Source organism: Sus scrofa, chromosome 8, assembly GCF_000003025.6.
Source record: "Sus scrofa isolate TJ Tabasco breed Duroc chromosome 8, Sscrofa11.1, whole genome shotgun sequence".
NCBI classification, from domain to species: Eukaryota; Metazoa; Chordata; class Mammalia; order Artiodactyla; family Suidae; genus Sus; species Sus scrofa.
In genome coordinates this window covers 43,726,566-43,753,893 of record NC_010450.4, presented here as the reverse complement: position 1 = coordinate 43,753,893, position 27,328 = coordinate 43,726,566, and the positions used below count along the sequence as shown (strand labels likewise).

At 39.2% G+C, this 27,328-nt stretch overlaps 2 protein-coding genes across 4 annotated transcripts in view; both read left to right on the top strand.

Moving 5' to 3' along the window:
* The window catches only part of KLHL2 (kelch like family member 2), a 121,589-nt gene extending 117,118 nt beyond the window's left edge, over positions 1 to 4,471 (top strand). For both annotated transcript variants that reach the window (XM_005666650.3, XM_021101284.1), the window contains 3 exons: positions 251 to 391; positions 1,763 to 1,906; positions 3,349 to 4,471. In XM_005666650.3, coding sequence (XP_005666707.1) covers positions 251 to 391; positions 1,763 to 1,906; positions 3,349 to 3,377 — 314 coding nt within the window. In that variant the 3' untranslated portion in view covers positions 3,378 to 4,471. The remainder of the gene's footprint in view (positions 1 to 250; positions 392 to 1,762; positions 1,907 to 3,348) is intronic.
* Positions 8,110 to 27,060, top strand: MSMO1 (methylsterol monooxygenase 1). Of its 2 annotated transcripts, XM_005656503.3 has the most exons (6): positions 8,110 to 8,352; positions 14,798 to 15,083; positions 19,656 to 19,804; positions 21,006 to 21,132; positions 23,030 to 23,184; positions 26,078 to 27,060. In XM_005656503.3, the coding sequence occupies exons 2-6, from the start codon at positions 14,829 to 14,831 to the stop codon at positions 26,271 to 26,273; spliced, it is 882 nt and encodes a 293-aa protein (XP_005656560.1). In that variant the 5' UTR covers positions 8,110 to 8,352; positions 14,798 to 14,828; the 3' UTR covers positions 26,274 to 27,060.

Sequence of the window (27,328 nt, the reverse complement as noted above, 5' to 3'; positions counted from 1 at the left end):
GATTTGCTTTTATTGTGAAAGTGTTTCCAGAAGGATTGTGTTAAAGGACTTCCCTCTCTGTGTTTTACCTACATATTTTTATTGTATTTGGTGTGCTTTTTTAGAGCAATAGATCTTATTGAGATTCTCATTTATAATTGTATTCATTTCCATCTCTTAGATTGTATACTTTAATATTGACTTGCTCTAATATGTTACGGATTTCTTGTCTCTTTTACTCTACTGTAGTTTGGTTCTTTGTGTTTTACAGGTGTTGGTGTGTTAAACAACTTATTGTATGCTGTAGGAGGTCATGATGGCCCTTTAGTACGAAAAAGTGTTGAAGTGTATGATCCTGCCAGCAACACTTGGAGACAGGTTGCAGATATGAACATGTGCAGAAGAAATGCAGGTATCTGTCTGGTTTATGATTATGAAATTTACATTGAATTGTGTTCATAGTTTTACTAGCTTAACTGTATATTTCCATTGTTCTTTTACTGATATGGGTTCCTAATAGACTTTCTCTTTAAAGCAGAAACTTTTTTAATAATCCAATATAGTAAATACCTAGCATGGTGTCTGGAATATAGCAGGTTAATGTGATCCTTCTGTTAATGTATATTTCAATTAGAGGCTACTTTTTGGTAATAAATATAGAGACTATTTTATAGGAAGAACCCTCTTTAACTAATACTTGAATTCATCCATTCTTACCACAGACACTTTCGATTGCCTACTGTGTATCATGTTCTAGAGTCCAGTTCTCAGGGAATTTACTCTGGTTGAGTAAATATTTATACCAGATTAAAAAGCTAGTTGTTTATTCGAATCTGGAGGGGAAGCGTAAAGATGGCAATTCCAGTTTAATACAGATCAGGATTTCTAGAAAATGGAAACACCAAAACAACAAGTTTAAGAAAGCTGAGGGTAGAGTTCCCGTCGTGGCACAGTGGTTAACAAATCCGACCAGGAACCATGAGGACACAGGTTCAGCCCCTGGCCTCGCTCACTGGGTTAAGGATCCGGCATTGCTGTGAGCTGTGGTGTAGGTTACAGACACGGCTTGGATCTGGCATTGCCGTGGCTGTGGTATAGGCCAGCAGCAGCAGCTCTGATTCGACCCCTAGCCCAGGAACCTCCATATGCCATGGGTGCAGCCCGAAAATGACAAAAGATAATAATGATAATTTTAGTGATCAGGATTCTAAGTGGTATAGGATTAGTGATGGTCTTTTTTTCTTCATAATTTTCTAGATGTTTTGAATTTTCACACACACAAAAAAAACCCATGTTATCCTAATAATAAAATTAAATTATACTATTCTCCCATTTTGGAGATAATTAGCCAGTCAGTATAATAATTGAAATTCAGAATCATTTTTACCTTTTATTTATATATATATATATATATATTCTTTTTCCTTATGATTCCCTTAGAAGCTGACTTTGGGAGAGTTACTAAATTTCTTTAACTCTAAATTTTCTATTGTTTCTAATAAAAACAAGGATTAAAATAGTTTCTAACCTGGAAGTTAAGGTTATTGTGAAGGTTAAGTGAAACAATGCATATAATAAAGCAACTGCTGTATGAGTAACGTGAGTAGGAGCTTATAGTCGGTATTAGTCTCACATAAAGAAATTCTTTCTAGGCTCCGCATCTTCTCCTTTTGCCTCTTTCAAGGAAGTATGTCTCTGGATCACCTCACCAGACAGGTTAAAGGTACTTGTATTCATCCAGTTTTTTAAAATAATTGTTTTATCTTGTGTAATTTTTTAAAAGGTGTTTGTGCAGTTAACGGTCTGTTATACGTAGTTGGAGGGGATGATGGTTCCTGTAATTTGGCATCAGTAGAATATTATAATCCAACAACTGATAAATGGACAGTCGTGTCATCTTGTATGAGCACAGGAAGAAGTTATGCAGGTAATAATTGTTCATTTTTCTTACAGTTTTTACATAAGGAATGTTTTTCTCCTATATAAGAAGAAAGTCTTCTCTCAAAGTATATTTTATTTCTTACTCTCAAAATAATTCATATTGGATATGTACGTTCTGAAATAAAGCACTGGTATTCTTTGGTCATTCTGTAGTCATTTGATTTGTAATTCAAAATTACAAAATCTTGGAGTTTCCATTATGGCTCAGCAGAAACAAATCTGACTAGCATCCATGAGGACGCAGGTTTGATCCCTGGCCCTGCTCAGGATACAGCAGCATTGCCGTGAGCTGTGGTGTAGGTCACAGACCCGGCTCAGATCCCGAGTTGCTGTGGCTGTGGTGTAGGCCAGCAGCTGTAGCTCCAATTAGACCCCTAGCCTGGGAACCTCCATATGCTGCAGGTGCAGCCCTAAAAAGACAGAAAAGACACAGACAAAAAAAATTATAAATCTTTCCACTGTGGAATCATACAATAAAATTTAATATGGCTAACACCTGTATGCAGTGTCATCAGTCATCTGATGACTGTGGCAAGGGTTTAATTACTCAGATATCCAAAAGATAGAACCCCCCTGCAGCATCTCCCTTGGCAGGGCTCCATGTGGTAGTTTTATAGTGAGGCTACAGAGTAATTTTCTCACTTAAGCACAGTACTGATTGAATTATAAAATGCCATTTTGGTCCATTCTCTTAGTAAAAGAAATAGTAATACTCTTTAATAAATATAAAGATGAGCCTTTAAAACTATATATGTTGCATATTAATTATTCTGATGATATTTATATTGCTTTAAACATTAGAACATTTCAGCAATATCCTAATATTGATCCAATAGAGGAAAAAATTTTATACTAATTAACCATGACTGTTGTTTATGTGTCATACAGAACAACACCTAAGAAAACTCTATACAGTAGGATCCTAGGATAGTGTTCCTCAAAATTATGTGAACTTTGTTGCAGACAGCTTCATTGAGCTATAATTGACATAGAATAAATATCATATATTTAAAGTATACAGTTTTATTTGTTTTGACATAGGTATATAATCATGAAAGGATCATCATAATCAAGATAATGCAAATATTCATCACTCTCAAAAGTTTCTTTGTGCCCCTTTCAGTATTAGGCGGATCTTAGTATTCCCTGAGTAAAAATTTTTCCCCTTAATTGTAACTGTGAAGAGCATAAGACTAGTTCTGTATCAAGTAGTAGATGTAGTTTTGGTCCAAATTTTTGAACAGAGATTTCATTGTCATTTAGATTAAAATGATGGTAGTCCTGAAGTTGCTAAGAAAGAGATTTTGAAACATCATGATCTGTTAGTCCCTGTTACTTAAATAATAAACTACTTTAAGACTCGGTATTTTCTCAGAGATATAGAATGCTTCCCAGGACTATGTTTTATTTCTTCTTTTCTTTGTTCAGGGGTCACAGTTATTGATAAACCATTATGAGCCTAAAGGACATTTTCGGCACATTTCCACATGAGAAGCAGGCTTCAACAAGTACTTCTGAAGTTGCCGAGAGTCTAGCACTTCTCCACTTGTAGCTGCACTTTAAGTCTCAGCAGAAGATAAGATCATCTGCCTTTATAGGCCTCACATACTGAAGATTATTTTTGGTAGATGCACCGTGTAGGCTTTTTCTGCAACGAGCAGCAGCTGACTGAATTTTAATAAGAAACTTGGACTGCAGTATTATTCTGTGGTTTCTGGACAACAGTTGCTTCCATAAAGACTAGTTACCAACCTTGAGTGACCATGGGTTATTTTGTGAAGGGAGATAAAGTAATATGTGTTCTTGTAAAATTAAATTTCATCTTTATTCCTTCTCTTGAAAATCTGTATACACAGGAACTGAAAATCTTTGAACAGGCATTAAAATCTATGTAAGTATACAAACTAGTCGAGGGATAAAACTGCTTTTATAAAATATGTTTGATTACATGAGTATAATAAATTGTGTGCATATAAATGTGTGTCTATATGCTTTCCTTTAAATATGTTTGAAAAGATGTTTGAAACTTGATTATACTATTTATAATTGGCACAGTACTTTGAATTATGCCAGTACTACATTGTAAAACAGAGTTGTATTTTTTGATATTTAACATTGCTTAACACTTTAAAATGCCACTTCTGAGGAATGAACATGGTGTAACACACTTGAATAAATGTGTGATGCCAAACTTTTTAAAATAAAGTATAAATTATGCTTATTTATTATTTTCCTTGGTTTAATCTTGGTCATGTTTTGGTGTGTATTTCTAATTTTTTTTCTTAAAGTAACACTTTGGCATGAACATTACTGCAGGTTTTTGATGAATTTAATGAATGTATGGAATTCAACTGAATTTGCATGGTCTTAAGAATTTTTTCTGTGTGTATAAATTTAGCTGCTATTAACAGAAGAGAGAACTTTCTGTGAGTAGCCATGTGTGTTGATCAGATACAATTTTTCTGAGATCTTCAATTAATCTCACTTTAAAAATGACCAAAACATGTCTTTCTTGAATTAACTTTGAATAAAAGTTTGTATATTATTCGTTTCACATTGTCCTTGATTTTTCTCTTTAATTTGCTATTAAGAAAGTTGTTGGTTCACTTTCTGTGTTTTTATAAAATTTGCATTTTCTAACATCATAAACCAATATTTTTAGTTTGTTGCCAGAGTAACCTACAAGGCAAGTCTGTTAAATCAGTAACTAAAGTCACTGAAAACTGTTCTCCAAGAAAAAGCTACCTCAGCAATCAAGGAAAAAGTCTCCCAAGGAATGGTGAAATTTAAAGTTTTTATATTCTGTCCCTAATACTGGCAGGGCGCAAGATAAAGATAAATAGCATCAGACCAAAAAAGAAAGTCAAAGAAAAAATATCTGCTCTGAAACAACTGAGAAATTGTGGTTTTAATACCAAATAAAAGGAATTGAGGAAAGAGGAGTGGGATGGACAGGTGAGGTGATAGACACAGAAGAGGAGGAGATAGGAGGGGGTGATGGATTATGGTGGCTATTCCTCAGGAATTTAAAAGGTAGGTGTGAGCTATTGTCAGAACAGTCGATAATTAAGAGGAAAGAACTATGATAAAATTTCTGTTTAGTTAATATATTTACATTTAAACAGAGAACCACATTTAATACTTAGTTGAATTTTCCATTATAAGTGGAAATATAATTTAATCAGAAAAAGTAAAAACCTGTGCTCACCTTATGAAAATATGAATTTCTGCTTTAGTGTGGCTCCAGGGACATCCATTGTCAACTAACATGTCAAGCATCTAATGAACTTGGAGCACTGCCAGTTGCTTCTGACAGTGGCACCAAGAAGAATGTGTCATTTACCTTTCCTGGTCACTTATAAACACTAATGTTCCATGAAACTCTCCATAAATCTATCAAAGATTTACCTAAAAATTTTAAAGCTCTTCTTTAAATATAATCTGTTAGGGTAACAAAGTCTTAAATCTTAGCACGTCAGATTTGTCTTTTCTTTCTATGAAGCTTTAATAGCTGTACCATAAAACAGTTTGCCGAGGTTTGTCAGCAGCTAGATGCATAACCCTTTGATTTCAAAGGCTTTGAATATACACCCCATGCCAGCCTTTTTTCTCTCCATTTTGGAAGTTTTGGTTAGGCTTATAAAAGTGTTCCTGGCTTGATCTATTATTGTACAAAAAAGAGAGGTCAGAAGTCTTAGAAATCCTGCCAAAGCAACAGCACCAGGTATGAGCAGAGTTCAAGGCTAGATTTCATGTACATGCTTTGTGGAGCAATTCTGCTGCCTGCTTTGCTTGGCTTTGCACCTTCTTAGCTGAAAGCAGTGATGGTTGGAGTTAAGGTGTGTATACGTATACTTTCAGTTCCCCTCCCATTCCTTAGGCACTCTGGCATATGATTACTGCTTTTTTTATCCTTTAGAGACGGGATGAGGACTCAGGTATTTATAATCCTGTTGGTGAATTATGAGACTTCTGTTTTATTGGTATAAGCGTAGCATAATATTACATAGTGATGTAATGGGTTGGGTTGCTGCTTGTTTCAGTTTGGTCCTGAGCAAATTGCCTCCTGCTGGCTTGTATGCCTGCATCTGGTTTTAGAGAGGAGGCTTACATGGGAAAATGGAATCACGCTTTGAGTCAAGTTTCTGGCATTCTGACCCTGACTTCACAACTCTAAGGAAGAAAGTAGGGGACGTATTGCACAGCCCATGATCATGGCTGTGTATGCACCCCTTCTGTCAGTTACTAGCTGTGCCTTTAAACACATTTCTTAACCTCTGACCCTTGTTCTGTCTCCTCTAAAATGGCAACAGTAGTGTCTATGCCACTTACAAGGTCACTGGAGTTTAAAAGAAATGATATATGTTAGTGCGCTTGAAATACAGAAGACCTTTATTAGATTACCACTCTTGTTGCAATTCTCTGAACCTCCCCTTTCTTCATTATAAGGAAATGAGGTGAGCTTATTTCTGTATTTTTTAAGCCATATCTGTATTTCCTTTCAGCTCTAAATCTCCAAGATATAAAATAGGAATTTGATCCTCCACATACATACACCAGCTCTGATGTTTAAATATATATATATATACATGCTTGTGGTAGGGTTCTAAGTCAGAGATAATAACCAACCCATATTACTAAGTGCTTCCTGTATTCCAGATCCTGTGCAGAGGGCCTTACGTACATGATCACATTTATTGCCATAGCCAACGTTATTATAGTACCCATTTTATAGATGTACTCGATAAAATTTTGAGAGCTAAGTTATCGAAACAGCGAGTGACAAAGCCTGGTAGGTCTGACCCCAGGGTGCTTTTTTTTTTTTGTCTTTTTGCCTTTTCCAGAGCTGCCCCCATTGGCACATGCAAGTTCCCAGGCTAGGCGTCCAGTGGGAGCTGCAGCTGCCGGCCTAGGCCAGGGCCACAGCAACGCAGGATCGGAGCCGTGTCTGCAACCTACACCACAGGTTCACCACTTTAACCCACTGACCAAGGCCAGGGATCGAACCCACAACCTCGTGGTTCCTAGTCGGATTCGTTAACCACTGAGCCACGATGGGAACTTCGAGGTGCATGCTTTTAACACTACTTGATGGAGGGCAGCAGGTTTGGGCTGAGGAGAAAATGGGCTGCAGTGCAGTCTTACCACAACCTCAGTCAGTAGGAGGGGCGGGGCCGGGGCGCGGTGGAGGCGGGGGTTGCTCTGGAGCTAGCCTGCAAAGCAAAGGATGCCTAAATTGGAGTGAGGGGCTGGGCCTTTATAATCTAGCATCAACCAATCACTGGACTTAGGCTGCCTCCTGGGAAGGGATGTGTGCCACGGGAAAGTGGCTTTCTTTGCCAACACTCAGCAGCTGAAGGCCTGATTCATTCCTGAAGAGGGAGACCTGAGCGGGACATCAACAGGCCTCCTAAAGACAGGTCTGAGCATCCAGAAATGGGACAGACCCCATTTCTTTTCATTTGATGTGACTTATGTCAGGATACTTTACAAAGGACGTGGGTGTCAAAAACATGGCACAGACGAATGGACAGAGGTCCCTGAACCTCAGAAGAGGCACATCTCTCAAGAAGGGACTTCCTAAAGCAGATAGTTCCTGAATCCATGGGTAGGGGAGGAACTGCTGGCCCCTTAAATTATAGGCAAGAGTCAGTCTGATTACAGCCGCGAGAGCGACAGTGTCCTGTTTGTATAAAGTCCTTCATAGTAAGTGCCTTCCACTACACCCTTATGAAAGTTTTAAAAGACACTTTTAAGTTCAAGTTAAATTCTTAGGTGCTCCCCATTTGTGCACACCCGAGCCCAGCTGCAAGGGTAAGCCCGTGCAAGTCAGTAGCGTCGGTGTCCTTGGGGGCCCAGCCAGCTGCCGCGCCACCCCACTAAACCTCCGGAGTCTCGGCTTCCCTTCCTCCAACGAGAGCAGCACTGCACTGGAAGTTCTCATCTCCCACGTACAGGTAACGGTTATCAAAGGGCGCTGGACTGGGACTAGAGGGAAGGTGGTCTGAAGACGGGCGCAGCTGCGGAAAGGGCGGTCTGCGAACAAATCGCAGCGAAAACAGACTTCAGAGCCCGCGCGCAGCCTCCCAGCTCTTTCATGGAGCCGCGGTTGCCAAGCGACCCGCGCCGGGGGCGGGGTGGGGGAACGCCCACCTCCCGGACTGAAGGTCGCTCCTGCCAGCAGGCTCCGGACGCCGCTACTGGCCGGATGCCTCGCTCTCACGATCCTCACTCCATCCGTGCAGCCAATGGCCGAGCCGCCAGCCCTCCTTTCAGTAGAGTCACACGATGACGGCAGCTGCACCGACCAATCACAGAGCCTGGAAGGTGGGGCCTGGCTCTCGCAAGCGAATAACGACCGGAGGAGCTGGAGGCCTCACCGAGCTGCGCATCCCAGTGGAGCTTGGGAGGCGGCGGCCGCGCAGCGTGCAGGTGAGAGGGTGGGATGCAGAGCTTGGCCGGCGCTCGCGGGTGGAGGCCGTCTTGTGGCGGGCGCGGGTGGAATCGTCAGTGTCGAGCCGGGTATGGCTCTCAGCAGTCAGTGGTCACTGGGGACAATGGTCATAGCACCGAGTGACAAAGGCCAGACGTTTACAAAGAGGAAGCAGGGCCTGTGTGTGTGCGCGGCGAGCGTGTGGCTGGAAGGGGCATCCGAGGAGGGTACTGAAGAATGAGTAGGAGTTGGGCAGAAGGCCGCACCTACAGAGGAAGCTGTTTTGCGTGGTCAGAGAGGCCTGGAGCGCAGGACAGTCCGTGGCCTTAGTGTAGGAAAACGGAGAGTGCGGGTGAGGAGGTAAGGGAGGAGGAGAGCAGAGGCCCGGGTCCTTAGCTGGGGAGAAGTTCCCTGGAATTTTCAGGGCCCGGGGAAGGGGGAAGCTGCCTGCTGTTTAGATGAACGTGACCTGACGGAGGGGTGAGGCAGGGCGTGCTTGGAGGTGCGGTGGGGCTCGGCTCGCGTCAGGCACGGCTGGCAGCACCGAGACAGCTCAAGTTCAGGTTTCTCAAGGAATCCGCAAACAGCTGCATTTCTTCTGTCAGAGCACCTAGCCGGCTTCCAGGCAGTCTGGTTGTGCAGGGATATGAAAAGGAGAAAATTCACTCTTTCCTCTTTCACTCCAATTTTTTCGCTTTTGTTCAGTTGGCAACAGTGTACCCATTTCCCTCCCTTGAGTCCAGAGAGTAAACTCCTGAATATTAATTAAGCTTGTTATGTGTAAATCAGGTAAGTGATTGAAGACTTAACCCAGGCAGCAGAGATAGAGACCTGGAACATTCTGAGATGGCTAAATAGGTGATGAACCAGGTCAGGAGGTGTAGGAGGTGAGGGAGCCTCTGGGCAGGGTTGCAGGGAGCGGCTGCTTGACGTGCCTCAGAACTGTCTTGGTTGGAGGTGGCCAGAGGATTTTTGGATAATCAGAACCTGGAGTTTCGGAATGAGGCCTGGAGAGAGAGACTGAATATCAGCATTTTCCTAACACAGATTACTCTCTAGGTAATCTGGAATAATTAGAAAAGGGTAAGGAAAACATCCCTGGGAATTTAGGGGTGAGCCTTAATTCTTGAGCCTTCCTCTCTCAAAAGCTGTACCACAGACACATTGAATCAGAATGGGCCCGTGTCCTTTATCCTCTCCTGGTTGAGTCTTAGGAACTGATGTTTCCTTTACTTAAATCAGGCCTACCCACCCCATCCTACCCTACATTACTCTTTTCCAATCTGGTCCCGCCCCTCCAAGCTCCAGCTTTTAGTTTAGGTGCATCTTTCTCTCCCCTGGGCCTCTCCATTCCAGCACTCTGAATTCCCAGCCCCTTATTGTTCTTATCACAGGTTTTGTGATAGTCTGGTTACTTTGATTCCTCACTAGATTATATGTTTTGAAGTCAAGGCCAAGGGCAGCAGTGAGCACAGTGGCAGCACATACTAGCACATTAAGTCAGAGTGAATACATATGAGGAAAGGAGGGTGTTTCAAGGAGAGAAGTATCAAATCTTCCAGAGTGGCCACATAAACCCCCAAAAATGTTGGTTAGATCTGGCAGCTAGGAGACCCTTTCATTTACTAAGAGTAGATTCAACATATTGATTAGGGAACAGATTAAATAGTGGGGAAATGTGAAGATGAAGACAGCCTAACTAGCATACTCTTTCAGGAGGCTTAGGTGAACTGTAGGAATGATTCCCCCCTTATTATAATATTTAACTATGTGCTTTTTTAAATTTAGGATTGCAGTATAGTATGGTGGATGAGAGCACAGGTACCCCACTTCACATTTTTTGTAACTTGGGAAACTTCATCTTTCTAAACCTCAGTTTTTTGTTTGTAAAATGGCAATAATAAAAATGCCTACCTTGAAGGTATGGTAGGGATTAAAGTATTAACGTCTTTAATAAAGAGTAATGTAACACTGTTAGAACATAGCTACGTTATAGAAAGTGCTTAGTGAATGTTAGCTTCTTTTTTTTTTTTTTTTTTTTTTTTGTCTTTTTAGGGCAGCATGCAGGGCATATGGAGGTTCCCAGGCTAGGGATCGAATCAGAGCTACAGCTGCCAGCCACAGCCACAGCCACAGCAACGCAGGATCCAAGTTGCATCTGCAACCTCCGCCACAACTCATGGCAACTCCAGATCCTTAACCCAATGAGCGAGGCTAGGATCGAATCTGCAACCTCATGGTTCCTAGTCGGATTCATTTCTGATGCACCACAGGGGGAACTCCGTTAGCTTCTTGTAGCTACTGTGTGTCAGGTCCTATGTTAAGTATGTCACATACATTATTCCTTAGACTCATTAGAAGAACCATATTGCTCTTCCTTATTTTTTCAGCTTTACCAAGGTATAATTGAAAAAATTATAAGACATTTAAGGGGTACATTGGGGTAATTTGATATACATATACATCATCAAGTTATTATTGTTATTCTTTACATTTTGCAGATAATAAAACAGGTTCAGAGAAGTTACTTAACTGGCTCAAGGTCACACAGCTAGTAAGTGGTGTTGGTTCAACATTGTCAGATTTGATGATGATCTCATGAAAAATGAGGATTGAACAAAATTTATTTTGTAATTTAGAAGATTGAAGACTTTTCGTGTGGGTGGGGAGCTAATTGCAAGTATAGTTGGCCCTTAAACAACTTGAGGGTTGGAGCACCAACCCCCTGGACAATTGAAAATCCACACATAACTTTTGACTCCCTCCGCCCCTACAAACTGAACTGCTAACAGCCTACTGTTGAATAACACAAACAGTTGAGAAAAGAAAATGTTAAAAAATAAGGAAAACACCTGTACAGTTCTGTGCCATATTTATTGACGTTGTAAGTTTATGTCAGTCTTAGATGATCAAAACACTGTAGATATTATACATACTACTAACACTAGACATCAGAAATGAAAAGATGACTTGAAAAAGGAATTCATACTTATTTACAGGTGTAAGGATTCATCATTAATGATGAAAAAGCAGCAGTGTGATTGCTTTGTGGTTGAGTAGTATAATTGCTACAGTTGCTTCACAGTAGCCCAGGTTGCACACTGATGAGTGAATCATTATGAAGTTTTATAGCATATAGTATTTGTTATACTCATGATATAGTATTGGAAACATTGTTACTATGTTTTAAAACCACTTTGCCTGTGACAATAGACTGGGTTGCAGTTTCTCCAATTGCAAGAGAGAGAGAATAGTGTATGGTGATGTAATTCTTTGAAAGTAGAGTTGTAAAACAGAAAATGTAACATTGATTTTATATGAAACATCGCTCACTTTATGCGTATGTAAAAATAGACTAGTAACTACATATATTTTATGCATTCATGAAATACTTAGCTTTTTCTTAATTTTTTTATATTTCTAGGCTTTGAGGTTCACCTGTTTTGGTTTTTTTCAAATTGACACAAATCTCAAAAAAAATCTTCCATTGTATTTATTGAAAAAAAAATTCAAGTCTAACTGGACCCTCATAGTTCAGACCTGTGTTATAGAAGGGTCAGCTGTAGTTGAGCAAATTGTGTGGGTGAGAATTCAGCAGTAAGAGGCTGTATGGGGATCTCTACCTTGAGATAAGTTTGTTGGCCCAAAGAAAAAGAAATGGAACAGTGGCTTGAGAGGGAGGTTATGGATGGAGGTTAGGAAAACTTTTCTCAAGGAAGGAAGACTTGGGTATGTTTTAAAACTTGACAGGATGGACTCGGTCAAGAGGGAAAGATGGAAGGTGAGAAAGGGTAAGTGATGGACAAGTTCTTGATGAGGTAGGATTAGAACACAAGGCCAGGAAGTCTAAGAGGAGAGGGTGAGTGAGCTCAGGCTGTGACATTCTAGTCACAGAGTGACTAGATAAGGATGCAAAGTGAATTCGGAGCCCTGGGTAAGCTGGCTAAGCTTCCCTGTATCCTCTTTGATAAGAGGTCAAGTTGAGGGAGGGGGAGCCTTTTTAATGGCTCTCCCTGTGGCATATAGAAGTTCCTGGGCCAGGGTTTGAATTGGAGCTGTAGCTGCAGGCCTACACCACAGCCATAGCAACACTGGATCTGAGCTGCATCTGTGACGTACACCACAGCTTGCTGCAGCGCCAGATTCTTAACCCATTGATGAGGCCAGGGATCGAACTTGCATCCTCACAGAGACAACATCAGTCCCCCAACCCACTGAGCCACCACTGGAACTCCATGGGGGATCATTTTAAGCAATATTAAAGAGTGCTTCTCAGGCTTCATGTATTTATTTTCAGTAGTCCATTTGCAATTTTAGTGGTCCATTTGTAATTTAGGGATGGAAGTAAACATTTTTTGGAAAGTGTCATTCTTCATAAGTTTGTATTTTGATTGATCTATTAAACTTATTTATCATGAAAATAAAACATGCTCATGAAAAAAGATTAAATTGTAAGAAAGTATACAGTATAAAGCTGAATTTGTCTCCTCTTTGTAACTCCCCCCCCCCACCAGGAGTGTATATGCATTTTCTATGTTTTCTGTGTTTGTGTGTGTGTCTGATGTGCACAGATACATAAAAGTGCTTAAAGTATACAAACTTTTCACAAAAATGTAAGTGGGGCTCTTGCTATATACATTCCACAACTTGCTATTTCATTTAACATTGTCTTTAGACATCTTTGTATGTAGAACATGTAGAACATCCTCCTTTTAAGTGGCTGTGTGTCTTTGGAAGGACATGATAGAATTTATTTATTTCTTATTGTTGGACTTAGTTTATTTTTCTTTTTTCTCTTTGTTTTTTGCTATTATAAGCAATGCTTCCTTCAGTCAGTGTCTTTGTACACTCGAGTGAGAAAAATGCTGGGTCAAAGGTGTATTTATTTTGTTGGTTTGGTGTTTTGTTTTGGCTACCCCTATAGCTTACAGAAGTTCCCTGAGCCAGGGATCAAACCCATGCTACAGCAGTGATAACGCTGGATCCTTAACCTGCTGAGCTACTGGGGAATTCAAAAGATACATATATATTTTTTTTTGGCTGCCCCAAGGCATATGGAATTCCTGGATCAGGGATGATCAGATTTGAGCCACAGCTGGGGCATCTTTTTACTCACCATGCTGGGTGCTGGATGGGGATCAAACCTGCTTCCTGGAACTGCAGAGACTCCACGATCCCATTGCCGCACAGCAGGAACTCCAAAAGGTGTATTCATTTTGAACTGTAATAAATACTGTGAATTTTTTCTTCAAAGATAGACAGATCCTCCCATCCGCAATATACCATGGTGCCTGTTTCTCCAAATTGTTGGGTACTAAGTATTGTGAAACTTAGAGATTTAAAGATGCATTTCCTATTTGATTCAAACTGAACTGTTCACTTGCTTCATGAGCATTTGTATTTATTTTTCTGTGAACCTTCTGTGAATGGTCTTTGTCATTTTTCTATTAGGTTTTTAGGCTTTTTCCAAAGTGTGCTTTGTGGCCCTTTATCATGATTCTTGGAAATATGTTTTCCAGTTTGTCATTTGATCTTTGACTTTATTTATAATTGCTTTTTAATTCCCAGTTATGTAAGTATTTAATTTTTACGTAGTCAAATTTGGCAGACTTTTTCTTTATAGATTCTTTTGGTTTTAATTGACATTTTTAAACTCAACTATTGTTCATTGAAATGACAAGGTTTATCTTAGAGACCACACTGAAAAGTCTCTTTAAAAACGTTTTGAAATTTCTTATCCACTATTGTTCTTTATATCTTGCTCTTGAGAGTGAACATGTGGCTTTTAACTCATATTACAAATGTAGATGATGATGACATCCTGTAGACTGGTGTTTGTTGTTTGTTTTTGCTTTTTGCTTTTTAGGGCAGCACTCACGGCATATGGAGGTTCCCAGGCTAAGGACTTAATCACAGCTACAGCTGCCGGCCTACGTCAGAGCCACAGCCACAGCAACGCAGGATCCAAGCCACGTCTTCGACCTACACCACAGCTCACAACAATGCCAGATCCTTAACCCACAGAGTGAGGCCAGGGATCAAACCTGCAACTTCATGGTTCCTAGTTGGATTCGTTTCCACTGCACCACAACGGGAACTCCTGTTTATTATTTTATTTTTTTTAAGGCCACACCAATAGAATATGAAAGTTCCCAAACTAGGAACTAAATCTGAGCCACACAACTGCAGCCTATGCTACAGCTCCAGCAACACCAGATCCTTTAACCCACTGCTCCAGGCCAGGGATCAAATCCTGCAGTCAGATTCTTAACCCACTGCACGACAGAAGGAACCTCTAGACTGATATTTTTAAATCACATGTTTAGGACCTGAGAGATTGGCCTTTAGTAATTATTTTTAAAAAATTAATCAGAAGCATTTAAAAACCTTTTTTAGAATTTCATTGTTCTGCTTGCATGCTTATTTATTTATTTATATTTACAGAATTATAAGGCTGCCTGCAGACATTTGAAAAATGGCAACAAATGAAAGTATCAGCATCTTTAGTTCGGCATCCTTGGCTGTGGAGTATGTAGATTCACTTCTACCTGAGAATCCTCTGCAGGAACCATTTAAAAATGCTTGGAATTATATGTTGAACAATTATACAAAGTTCCAGATTGCAACGTGGGGATCCCTCATAGTTCATGAGGCCCTTTATTTCTTTTTCTGTTTACCTGGATTTTTGTTTCAATTTATACCTTACATGAAAAAGTACAAAATTCAGAAGGTGAGTATGATGAACTTGGAATGGAATGTTATCGTTAGTGTTGTTGAATATCTTTAAAGTAAATGTAACTTCATAACTGAAAGTAGACTCTAGATCAAGGTCGACCAATAGACAAGTAATGAGACCACATATATAATCTTCTTCCACTACATTAAAAAGTAAAAATTATTTGGGAAAATAATGTTCACAATATATTTTATTTAACCCAGTAAATCTGAACTGTTGTCATTTCAACAAAGTAATCAAAGTTTAAGAGTTCTTAATGGGATATGTTGTTCTTATTCTTAAAGTAAGTCGTTGAATTCCAGTGTATATTACTTCAGCCCATTTCAGGTAAGACTAGCTGCATTTAAAATGTTCACTAGCCACGTTTCTAGCTGCTACCATATTAGATAGCACTGCCTTATGTCATTACTGATAAGGTTTTAAGAATAATTTTTTAAATTGTGCCTTAGGTAGATATGACGTTTATCCCATTTGGGTTTATAAATTTTAAATTAAAAAATTTTTTACTGAGGTGTAGTTGATTTATAATATTTTAGCTTTAGGTGTACAGCATTCTGATTAAAAACTTTTACAGATTATACTCCATTTAAATTTACACAATATTGGCTATATTCCCTGTGCTGTTTAATATATCCTTGTTGCTTATCTGTTGTATATGTCATTGTTTGTACCTCTTAATCCTCTTAATCTTACTCTTCCTTCCCTCTCCCCACTGGTAACCAATTTTGTTTTCTACACCTGTGAAGTCTGTGTTTCGTTCTATTCATTCATTTGTATAGGGTTTTTTCTCCCTACCATATAATTGATCATGAACATGTAGTCTTTGTCTGACTTATTTCACTTAGTGTAATCCTTCAGGTCCATTCATGTTGTTGCAAGTGGCAAAACTTCATTGTGTCATAATGACTGATTAGTATTTGTGTATGTAAACAGTGAGTTTTATTTCTTCCTTTCCAATTTGTTTTCCTTTTATTTCTTTCCTTGTCTGAGTGTTGTGGCTAGGACTTCCAACACTATGCTGAATAAAAGTGGTCAAAATGGGCATCTTTGTCTTGTTCCTGATCTTAGAGGAAATGTTTTCAGCTTTTCACCACTGAGTATGGTGTTAGCTGTGGGTTTATCATACGTGACCTTTATTATGTTGAGATATATTCCCTCTATATCCACTTTATGGAGAGGTTTTATCAGATATAAATTTTAAATTTTTAAATTAGCTGGAAAGAAGATTAGGGAGATTTATGGGTATTATTTGCAGTTCACTCTAACCTCTGATGTCTCAGCTCCTACATGTATGTTAATATTCTAAGACTTTGATCAGGACGGTTGAGGTTTTGTTTTTACCCAAAATATATTGTGGTAGTTCCTATCAACCTAAAAAAGTGATGATACTCCTAGCTTCCAGATATTTGCTTCACAGCACTGTTTCTTTCTTTTTTTTTTTTTTTTTTTTCTTTTCTTACGGTCACAGGTGCAGCTTATGGAAGTTTCCAGGCTAAGGGCTGAATCAGAGCTGCAGCTGCCACATACACCACGACCACAGCAACACTGAATCCGAGCCGAACTGCAACCTACACCATAGCATATGGCAATGCCAGATCCTTAACCTACTGAGTGAGGCTAGGGATTGAACCCTCAAACCCACATCCTTGTGGAGGCTATGTCAGGTTCTTAACCCACTGAGCCACAATGGGAACTACACAGCTCTGGTTCTTGTGAGATTTCTGTGCATGACAGGGTGCTGAGATATACCCAGTTTTAAACGTAGAGAAAATAGCAGACTCTTGTAATGTGTAGACTATGGAGTTGGGCGCAGTTCCCAGGGAAGAATCTGGACCAGCTTGTTAGAGAGAGAAATGATACATCAGCACAAAATTTCCAAAATGCTTTTCATAAAAAGGCCTACTTTGAAAGGCACAGTTGAGTTTGGATGTCTTGAGTTGTTGTTGGAGCTCTGGCTGCCCTGGGTCACCCACTGGCTTCTTTATAGGGCTGATGGGTTGTATGGCTGACCAGGCCAAAGTATCCCTGTGCTGTCTGCCCTCTGTGGTTGACTCACTGATCAGAGGTGGTAACACACTTTCAGAGAGAGAAAGATATGTTCCAGTCAAAGTTTATGGAGACTTTAGAATAAAATGTGGCAAGAGAAAGGACAGGCAGTAATCTAATGGGTTCCAACTAGTAACTTAAAAACTGAGATCAATGGGCTTTAGGTCTGTACTTGACATGTCTTGAGTTTTGCAATCATTAAAGTCCCTGCTTTGAGCTTTTTTGATACTAAAATTGTGAATCAGTACAAATTTTCACAACTTAAGAGGGTTTAAAAACAAGCCGTCATGGGTTAGCAGGAATCTGAGTAGTATCCATGGAGATGCAGTTTCGCTCCCTGGCCTCACTCAGTGGGTTAAGGATCTGGCATTGCCATGAGCTGTGGCGTAGGTCACAGACACGGCTCAAATCTGGCATGGCTGTGGCTGTGGCATAGGCCAGCAGCTAGAGCTCCCATTTGACCCCAAGCCTGGGAACCTCCACATGCTGCAGGTATGGCCCTAAAAAGGCAAATAATAAAAAGTCATACATCTTAATTCTCTAGGAACTTTCTTCAAGGATGTGTCCACTGAAAACATTCTTTCTAAAGTCCATGGGCCTGGTAAAAAGTAAAGCACAGGGTTTTTTTTTTTAGTTGCAGTTGATTCATTTTTTATTAATTTCTGCAGCCACGTGAGTATTAGATTCTAGCCAGGATATCTGCTAAAGTCTGTTAAACACAGTTCTACGGAGAAAAGAGTCCCTTTGCCAACCCAAGCCAGAATCTTCCATTTATTTTGTCCCCAGTCACAGACTGGAATTTTGGAGGAGCCAGGTCAGATCATGCTCAGAGTAGAAATAGACAGTTTTAAATTGTCTTGCCTGAACCCCTTATTTTATTGTTGAGGAACTTGAGTTGTCAGCCTCAGAGGCCCTGAGATTAGAGCCAGCTCTCCAGATTGATTACCAGTTGATTGCCGTTCCTTTTTTGTCAGGGGAGGTGACTGTCCTAAAGAACTTCAAAAACAACACTGGAGACATAGATTTTAGTCCAAGTTCTGCTAATAACAGCATGTGTGATCCTGGGCAGGGTGGTTGACTTCTCTGGGCCTCTGCCAATGGCAAATGGTTTCCATCCTTGGGATCTTTTGATTTGGGTAAAAAATCTTGATTAGCAAGTTTCTGAATTTTGAAGTAAGTACATTTAAAACAAAGTGATAGCTACTATTTATTATCACCATCTTTTGGTAAAACCAAATGCACTTCTTTTTAAATGCAGACCTTTATAAAGTTTTTTTAAATTATAGTTGATTTACAATGTTGTGTCAGTTTCTGCTGTACAGCAAAGTGACCCAGTCATAAATATATATGCATTCTTTTTCTCATACTATTTTCCATCATGTTCTACCCCAAGAAATTGGATTTAGTTCCCTGTGCTGTACAGAAGAACTTCATTGCTAATCCATTCTTAATGTAATAGCTTGCATATACCAACCCCAAATTCCCAGTCCATCCCACTCCCTCCTCCCCGCTCCTTGGCAACCACAAGTCTGTTCTCTATATCTGTGAGTCTGTTTCTGTTTTGCAGATAGGTTCGTCTGTGCCATATTTTATATTCTACATAGAAGTGATATCATACGGTATTTGTCTTTCTCTTTCTGACTTGACTTAGTATGAGAATCCCTAGTTGCATCCATGCTGCTGCAGGTAGCATTATCTTGTTCTTTTCTATGGCTGAGTACTATTCCATTGTGTATATGCACCACATCTTCTTAATTTATTCATCTGTCGAAGGACATTTAGGTTGTTTTCACGTCTTGGCTATTGTGAGTAGTGTTAGTATAGCCCTTTACTGAATAAATCTAGGTTTTTCCATATGGTTTGCTGAGCAAGTCGATCACCCTGATGAGGTTTTAGTAACATTGAACTCCATTGATTATACTTCCATATTTTGACTTTGATCTGAACTCCTGCATCTCTGGGCAAGTAGCTCTCCATTCTTTGGGAACCACCTGGACATGTTTGTTTCTCAAGTTCTTCTAGCTCAGAGAATTTACAATTCTATTAGTGTATTTGGACAGAAATGCACTTATTTCTGGGGATGAATATTCTGAATGGCTAGAAGCATTGGTTTACCTGCATGGCAAGGCTTCCAATGCTGTGTGCACAATCTGACTGTGGTCTTAGCAGAACACGCTTCTCCCTCTGGAATTCCTGGTACAAGACAAGTGATTTGCAGGCAGAAAAGACAAGAGCTCTTCATTCTGTGGTGTTGCTTTGGTTTGTTGAGGTCTTTGGGATTATTTTGCTGGTTTGTCTATTAACAATCTCTTTACCTATTTAAAGTGGTGGTAATAGTTGGTCAGGGACTAAGAAGGGGGGTTGATGTGCTTATAATATAAAATTCAGATAACATAGGATTAATTAAATAACATAATTAAGGTCCTATATAAACATTAGAGGAAAAATTAATAATTATCATTTTCAGGTGAAATTCATGATAGCAGAAGCTAAACTAAATACTGTGATTTTTCTCCATAGGATAAACCAGAAACATGGGAAAACCAGTGGAAATGCTTTAAAGTACTTCTGTTTAATCACTTTTGTATCCAGTTTCCTTTGATTTGTGGAACTTATTATTTTACGGAGTATTTCAGTATTCCTTACGATTGGGAAACAATGCCAAGATGGTATGTGGATAAATATGGTTTTTATACTCAGTCATGGTTTATCATCTGATTAAAATATCCTTAATGTTTATCTTCTTTCCTCATTTGGTTAATGTTTATTTGTTTGAAACTTTGAGAGTAGTAAAAATGTAGAAAAAGTAAACCACAGTAGAAACAAAATGTTCCTGTTTTTATGTTTCTAATTTTATGTAATATTTTACCAGAAGGTGAGTTTCTTGTATCAGAAGTTTCCATAGCATCCTTATGCTTATGCTGAGAAAAAATACATTGCATTTTAAGTCAAAAATGAGTGGAAAAAAATAAGAGAGTTTGTGAGGTTTATAAAAATTGTGTCCATACAGACATAGAGGTATATTATCTGAGCATAAATGTTTGTTCCCATAACATTTATATTTAACTGTTTGACATAACCTGAATATAGATGTACAATATATAGATGTATGTTTCTCTTATTAATGTATATTCGATATTCAAAAGAATGTCTGTGTGTGTGTTCATATGTATATAAAGTCTTTCTTGCCCATTGCACTATGTCCTTCTCTTTGGCAGAAAAAAAACCCCTAATGATTTTACTTTTGCTACTCATAATTTGAGTCCTTCGTCTCATAATTTGAGTCCTTCGTCAATGTTATTCTTTTCCTAGAAGTTTTGAATCTTATTTCTTAACTTCGATTTTATACCTGTGACTTTTTCTTAAATGAACTGGAATTGGTGTGGTGGTCACAGACTTTTTAACTCTTCAGTTTCTGTCATTTAGCCAATTGTATCTAGCAGTTTTGAGAATTTGTTGATCAGTATATCCAGTTAGGTCAGGATGGTATTTGGTTTTTTCTTTCTTGGTTTTTTGTTTTTTTGCTTTTTAGGGCCACACCCATGGCATATGAAAGTTCCCAGGCTAGGGGTCTAATCAGAGCTGTAGCCGCCTGCCTACACCTGAGCCACATCAATGCAGGATCTGAGCCGAGTCTGTGACCTATACTCACAGCAGTGCAACGCCGCATCGCTAACCCACTGAGCAAGGCCAGGAATCAAGCTCAAATCCTCATAGATACTTACTAGTCGGGTTCATTACCACTGAGCCACAACGGGAACCACCTGGTATTTGGTTTTATGTCGTGTTTCCAGCAGTGACCCAGGTAAAAAGTCTAGATTACTTAAGTAAAAGTTATTTTATCCTCATTATGGCATTTTCACTTTAAAGGTACATGCTTTTGGCAAGATGCTTTGGCTGTGCTGTGATTGAGGATACCTGGCACTATTTCCTGCATAGGCTCTTACACCACAAAAGAATATATAAATATATTCATAAAATTCATCATGAGTTTCAGGTATGTAAGAATTATATTTAATGTACATTTTTTCTCTTGGAGGCAATAATATTTTTTAAAAATCCCCTAGACTTAAAAAAAAAATTGTCAGCGATATTTTTCTTTCTTCTTCTTTCAGCATGATTATTAAGAATGTAATAGGGAGTTCCCGTCGTGGCGCAGTGGTTAACGAATCCGACTAGGAACCATGAGGTTGCGGGTTCGGTCCCTGCCCTTGCTCAGTGGGTTAACGATCCGGCGTTGCCGTGCGCTGTGGTATAGGTTGCAGACGCGGCTCGGATCCTGCGTTGCTGTGGCTCTGGCGTAGGCCAGTGGCTGCAGCTCCGATTCAACCCCTAGCCTGGGAACCTCCATATGCCGCGGGAGCGGCCCAAGAAATAGCAACAACAACAACAAAAGACAAAAAGACAAAAGACGAAGAAAAAAAAAAAAATGTAATAAACACACACACAAAGCCAGTTCTACAAATTTTATTTTTTTTATTTCATGGTAAATTGAAACTGGAAAGAAGAATGTTCCATGAAATGGTTCGTTTATGTTTTGGGGCTCAGGGAACTGTCCTGACATAGTTGGGTTTCTGGCAGTTTGAGAGCAGCTCTGATGTTGTAAGTGGGACCCCAAACAACAAACCTCGAATCAGTAAAATTCCAAAACAACTGCCAGCTTAGTTTTAATACCTTTCTATCTCATTGCTAACTCCTCATAAACAGTGATTTGTGTGTGTGTGTGTGTGTGTTAGAACAGCTTTGTCATTAGATTTTGGTTATTTTGGTATGTTCTGCATTATCCTGATTACGTGATATGCCAAACCAAACATCCCTTTCTTGGCAGATCAAATTCAGGTGCATAAATCAAAATTAGAATTCAAGTCAGTTGTGTAATGCCTTTATCTTAAGTCTTCAGAGATAGCTATTGAAATAGATTGTATTAAGGACATCCCAAGACCTTTTGATGTCTGGTAAGAGTAACAAAAGATTTTTATTGAGAATCACTGTTGATGTTCATATATGTATGGCTGAATATACAGTTGACCCTCAGAATCCATGGGTTCTGAATCCATGAATTCAGATCGAAAATATGGGTGGGGTGGGGGGGGATTTCCAGAAAGTTCCAAAAGGCAAAACTTGAATTTGTCTTAAGCGGGTAACTATTTAATAACCTTTAAACTGTATTTGTAGCTACTTACATAGCATTTACATTTTATTAGGTATTATTGGTAAATAGGAAGTGTGCAGGTTATGTGTAAATACTGTCCATTTTATGTCAGATACTTGCGCATCCTCAGAGTTTAGTATCCATGGGGATCCTGGAACCCCATCAGGTACCAAAGGATGACTGTACCACCATCACATATAGAAAGGACATCATTTTATAAAATTATATGCATAGATAAATTAGAATATATATATGCATATATATATTAGTCAGGGTTCTGCAGAGAAGCAGAATCAATAGGAAATACACACACAGTAGGAGTTTTATTGTAAGTAATTGGCTCGTGCAGTTGTAGGGTCTAGTGAATCTGAAATCTGTAGGGCAGCTCACGGGCTGGAGATGCGGACTAGAGTTGGTGTTGCATCCTGGGTCCGAATCCCTCAGGGCAGCAGTCTGGAAACCAGGCAAGGCTTCTGTATTGCAGGAGTGAGAATTCCTTGTTCTTTGGGAAGCCTCAGGCTTTGCTTTTAAGGCCTTTACTGATTGGATGCAGCCTGCCTGTGTTATGGCGGGTCCTGTTCTTTACTCAGGGTCTACTGATTTCAGTGTCAGTTACATCCAAAAAACCTTCACAGCAACATCTGGACTGGAGTTTGACCAAACGGCTGGGCACCACAGTCTGGGCAAGTTGATCCATAACATTAACTGTCACAGTGCAGTAAGCAGTTCTGATTTGTTTTAGGCTCCATTTGGGATGGAAGCTGAATATGCACACCCTCTGGAAACCCTAATTCTGGGAACTGGATTTTTCATTGGAATCATGCTGTTATGTGATCATGTTATTCTTCTTTGGGCCTGGGTGACCGTTCGTTTGATAGAAACTATCGATGTCCATAGGTGAGTTAACGATTTCTATTCAAGTAGAAGATATCAAAATATTCTGTTTTCATGGTCGTAGATTATCTTTCTTTTTTTTAAGTTGAAATGTAATTGACACATAACATTGTGTTAGTTTTTTAGGTGGACCACATAATAGTTTGATATCTGTATGTATTGCAAAATGATCAGCACATCGATCATCACTATGCAGTTACTTTTTTTTCTTATTTTTTTGTTTTTATTTATTTGTCTTTTTTTTTTGTCTTTTCTAGGGCCTCACCTATGGTGTATGGAGGTTCCCAGGCTAGGGGGTCTAATCAGAGCTGTAGCCGCCGGCCTACGCCACAGCCACAGCAACACAGGGTCCAGGCTGCATCTGCAACCTACACCACAGCACATGGCAATGTCGGGTCATTAATCCACTGAGCGAGGCCAGGGATCGAACCCTTGACCTCATGGTTCCTAGTCAGATTCGTTAACCACTGAGCTACGACAGAAACTCCAGTTTTTTTTTCTTATGATGATGAGAATTTTTCAGATCTACTCTCAATTTTCAAATTCACGGGATTTTTGACTATAGTCCTTATTACACTGTAGTCAACACACATTACATGCCCAGGACTTATTCATCTTATACCTGAAAGTTCCTACCTTTGACCACCTTCACCCATTTCACCCACTGTAATCATTGTCATAGATTAGCTTTTTTTTTCCTAAGTAGACTAATAAGAGACATTAATCTTGTCAATGTTGTTATTTTTAAGAAAACAAGAGAATATAATCATTGGATAAAAGTTCAAACAATAGATTATTTTATTTTATTTTTACATTCCTGTCTATCTATGGCTGTTATTTTTGTGGTAAGGGAATATTCATGAATTACTTGAGAAAATGAAATAAGATTTTGCCCTCCGCTGCATGCCCAGCAGAGGCCTGTAAGAATGCTTTCCCTGCTCCCTTTCCAGTCTGGATGTTACAGTCATGTTACTTTGGTCAGTAGGAGAGCAGAGAGCATTTAGGGTTATGATATGGATTCCCCAGGGGCTGGTGAGGCCGCACAGCTGTCTGTGTGCTTGTTGACTAACAGTTTTTTTGTTTTTTGTTTTTCATTTTTCTTTTTAAGGCCGCACTCATGGCATATGGAAATTCCCAGGCTAGGGCTTGAATTGGAACTGCAGCTGCTGGCCTACGTCACGGCTCATGGCAACGCCAGATCCTTAATCCACTGAGCAAGGCCAGGGATCAAACCAACATTCTCATGGTTACTAGTCAGATTTGTTTCCACTGTGCCACAACAGGAACTCTCTATTTTTTTCTTTAAATTACCATTCTATATCATTTGCCTAGTTTCCTATTGGGTTATATGTTTCATAACGTATTGGTTTCATGTAAGCTTCGCTTGTTTTGTTGTAAATATTTTCTCTCCACCTGTCATTTGAATTTTAACTCTTAATGGTTCTTTTGCAGTACTTTTAAATTTTTATGTAGTAAAATTTATCATTTATTTTTTCTCTGGCTTTGGGGCTTCATGCCTTGCTTAGTCTCCCTAAAATATTGTTCAAACAAAAGTATTTTTTTGCTTCCTTAAAAATCTGGTTAAATACCATAATTCAAGACCAGCAATTACTTTAGCCTTCTATAATGAACATAAACCTAACTCTTATTTGAAAAAAATACTTAATTTTCCAAAATTATCCTAATTTGCTATTATTTTAAAATGATTAGATATTCATTGCATTTTTACTTGGGAGTTTTTTCTTTATCTATGAAAGCAGAAGATGAAACTCTAGGAATTATTTCTGAATCACTAAAGTAGCAAAATGAATGTTTCTAGTCTTAGGCAGAGAAGTGGTAGATGGTATCTCCTTCATTCTTTCTTTTCTTCCATTGCTCTTTTTCCCTCCTTCCCTCTCAGCTTCTTTAAAGGAGGGAAGGATTGGGATGAATCAGATGGTATAATTGTGGAGATTAGATTTTTAGATTTGTAGTTAAAAATAAAGGCGGGTGCTCTAAAAAAAGTTGCTACACAGTGATCCACAGGTTTAACCTTCTTAATGTTGGTACTAGTTTCGTATCATTTTTCCTAAAAGACAAATGTAGTGGTATTATGGGCATTACAAACTATGGTAAGAAAGCTCCTCAAAAACAGAAAAAATAAGAATCCTTGGCTAAAGATTCATTACTATAACCCCTCTCTTTTATCCCCTAATGGACAGTATTAATTTCTATAAGTCGATCAAGTGTTTTGTTTTTTTGTTTTCTTTGTAGGGCTGTACCTGCGGCATATGGACGTTCCCAGGCTAGGGGTCGCTGCCGGCCTACACCACAGCCACAGCAATGCCAGATCCCCAACCCACTGAGTGAGGCCAGGGATCAAACCTGCATCCTCGGGAGTTCCCGTCATGGCACAGCAGAAATGAATCCGACTAGGAACCATGAGGTTGCGGGTTCAATCCCTGGCCTTGCTCAGTGGGTTGAGGATCTGGCATTGCCCTGAGCTGTGGTGTAGGTCGCAGATGCGGCTCGGATCTGGTGTTTCTGTGGCTCTGGCATAGGCTGGCAGCTACAGCTCCGATTCGACCCCTAGCCTGGGAACCTCCATATGCCGCGAGTGCAGCCTTAAAAAAAAAAGACAAAAAAAACAAAAAAAACCCTGCATTCTCATGGATATTAGTCGAGTTTGCAACCTGCTGAGCTACAACAAGAATACCATCAAGTTGTTATTTAATTTCTTCTTAAAATTTTTTTAATTTAATTTCTTAAAGTGATTTCTAGAGTACACACCATTTTCTGTGAGTTTTTGTCTTTTGTGACTGGTAAAATAGAATGAACTGGTTAACAAGCAGTGAAAACTTTGATTATTTACTGTGTCTTTATGTCCTTAATGATCTTTATCATTTTTTCCCCCCAGTGGTTATGACATCCCTCTCAACCCTTTACATCTCATCCCTTTCTATGCTGGTTCTCGTCACCATGACTTCCACCACATGAACTTCATTGGAAACTATGCGTCGACATTTACATGGTGGGACAGAATTTTTGGAACAGACGCTCAATATAATGCCTACAATGAAAAGAGGAAAAAGGCTGAGAAAAAGACTGAATAAAAACATCTCACATAAACCTTCCCGAAGATACACATTTTCCTGAATTGAAGCTAGTAGCTAACATTGCTTCTGGGGAGCAGAAATAAACATGTCTCTTGGCTGCAAAGTGATCAAAAGAACATTAACAACCTTTCATTATCTTCCTGGTGGGAACTTTTATATATTTAAGTAATTTCCATGAGGAAACTTTAAAGGACATGTTGCTAACCTTACAAAAAGGATTTAAGTAACGGAGTTTTAATCTATGTCTGTTCACCCAGTTGTACCAGAGACCTGAAGCAGAAATTGGTCTTTAAATCTTTTATATATAGTGGCCACTTCAAGAACTCTTAGTAGTGGTGTCGGCCTCATATTGAACTTTAAACACTTTTGGAATTTCCTTAAAAATCAAATACCATGGGTTGACCTACACCAATCCATACAGTGTGAGTGAGGCTGCCGAATCCGAAATAGCCAACACCAAGAATTTCTACTCTTATCTGGAGCTGACCAGTTTGAGGTGATTCTCTTTCTTCGAGGAGTCTTTTTGCAATATACTACTGTTATCTGTAAATTAAGGCATTTCCAAATTGATGTAAGAAGATTTTAGTCTACAGGTTTTCGGGTTACTTGAATTTTTTTTAAATTGAGCTTTATTTCTGCTAACTACCCTTTTGTTTTTGTGTATCAATTTTTCATTATACTTAAAGCTATATCTTGAGACTTTGTGAACTGACTTGCTGTATTTGCACTTAAAGTTATTGAAATAAATGTGATTTTGTTTGATTATTTAGTTTCCAATTTTGAACATTAGTTGTCACCTTTCATTCTTACCAGGAAAAGTATAGAAATCACTAAGTTATTAAATTTTGTACTAGAAGGAATTGTTTCAGCATTTTAAATGTTTCATTTTGCTAAACTTTTTTTTTGGCAATTGTAACTTTTTTGTTTTTTGTTTTTTGTCTTTTTGGCATTTCTAGGGCAGCATACGGAAGTTCCCAGGCTAGGGGTCTAATCAGAGCTGTAGCCTCCCGCCTACACCAGAGCCACAGCAACGCAGAATCTGAGCCGAGTCT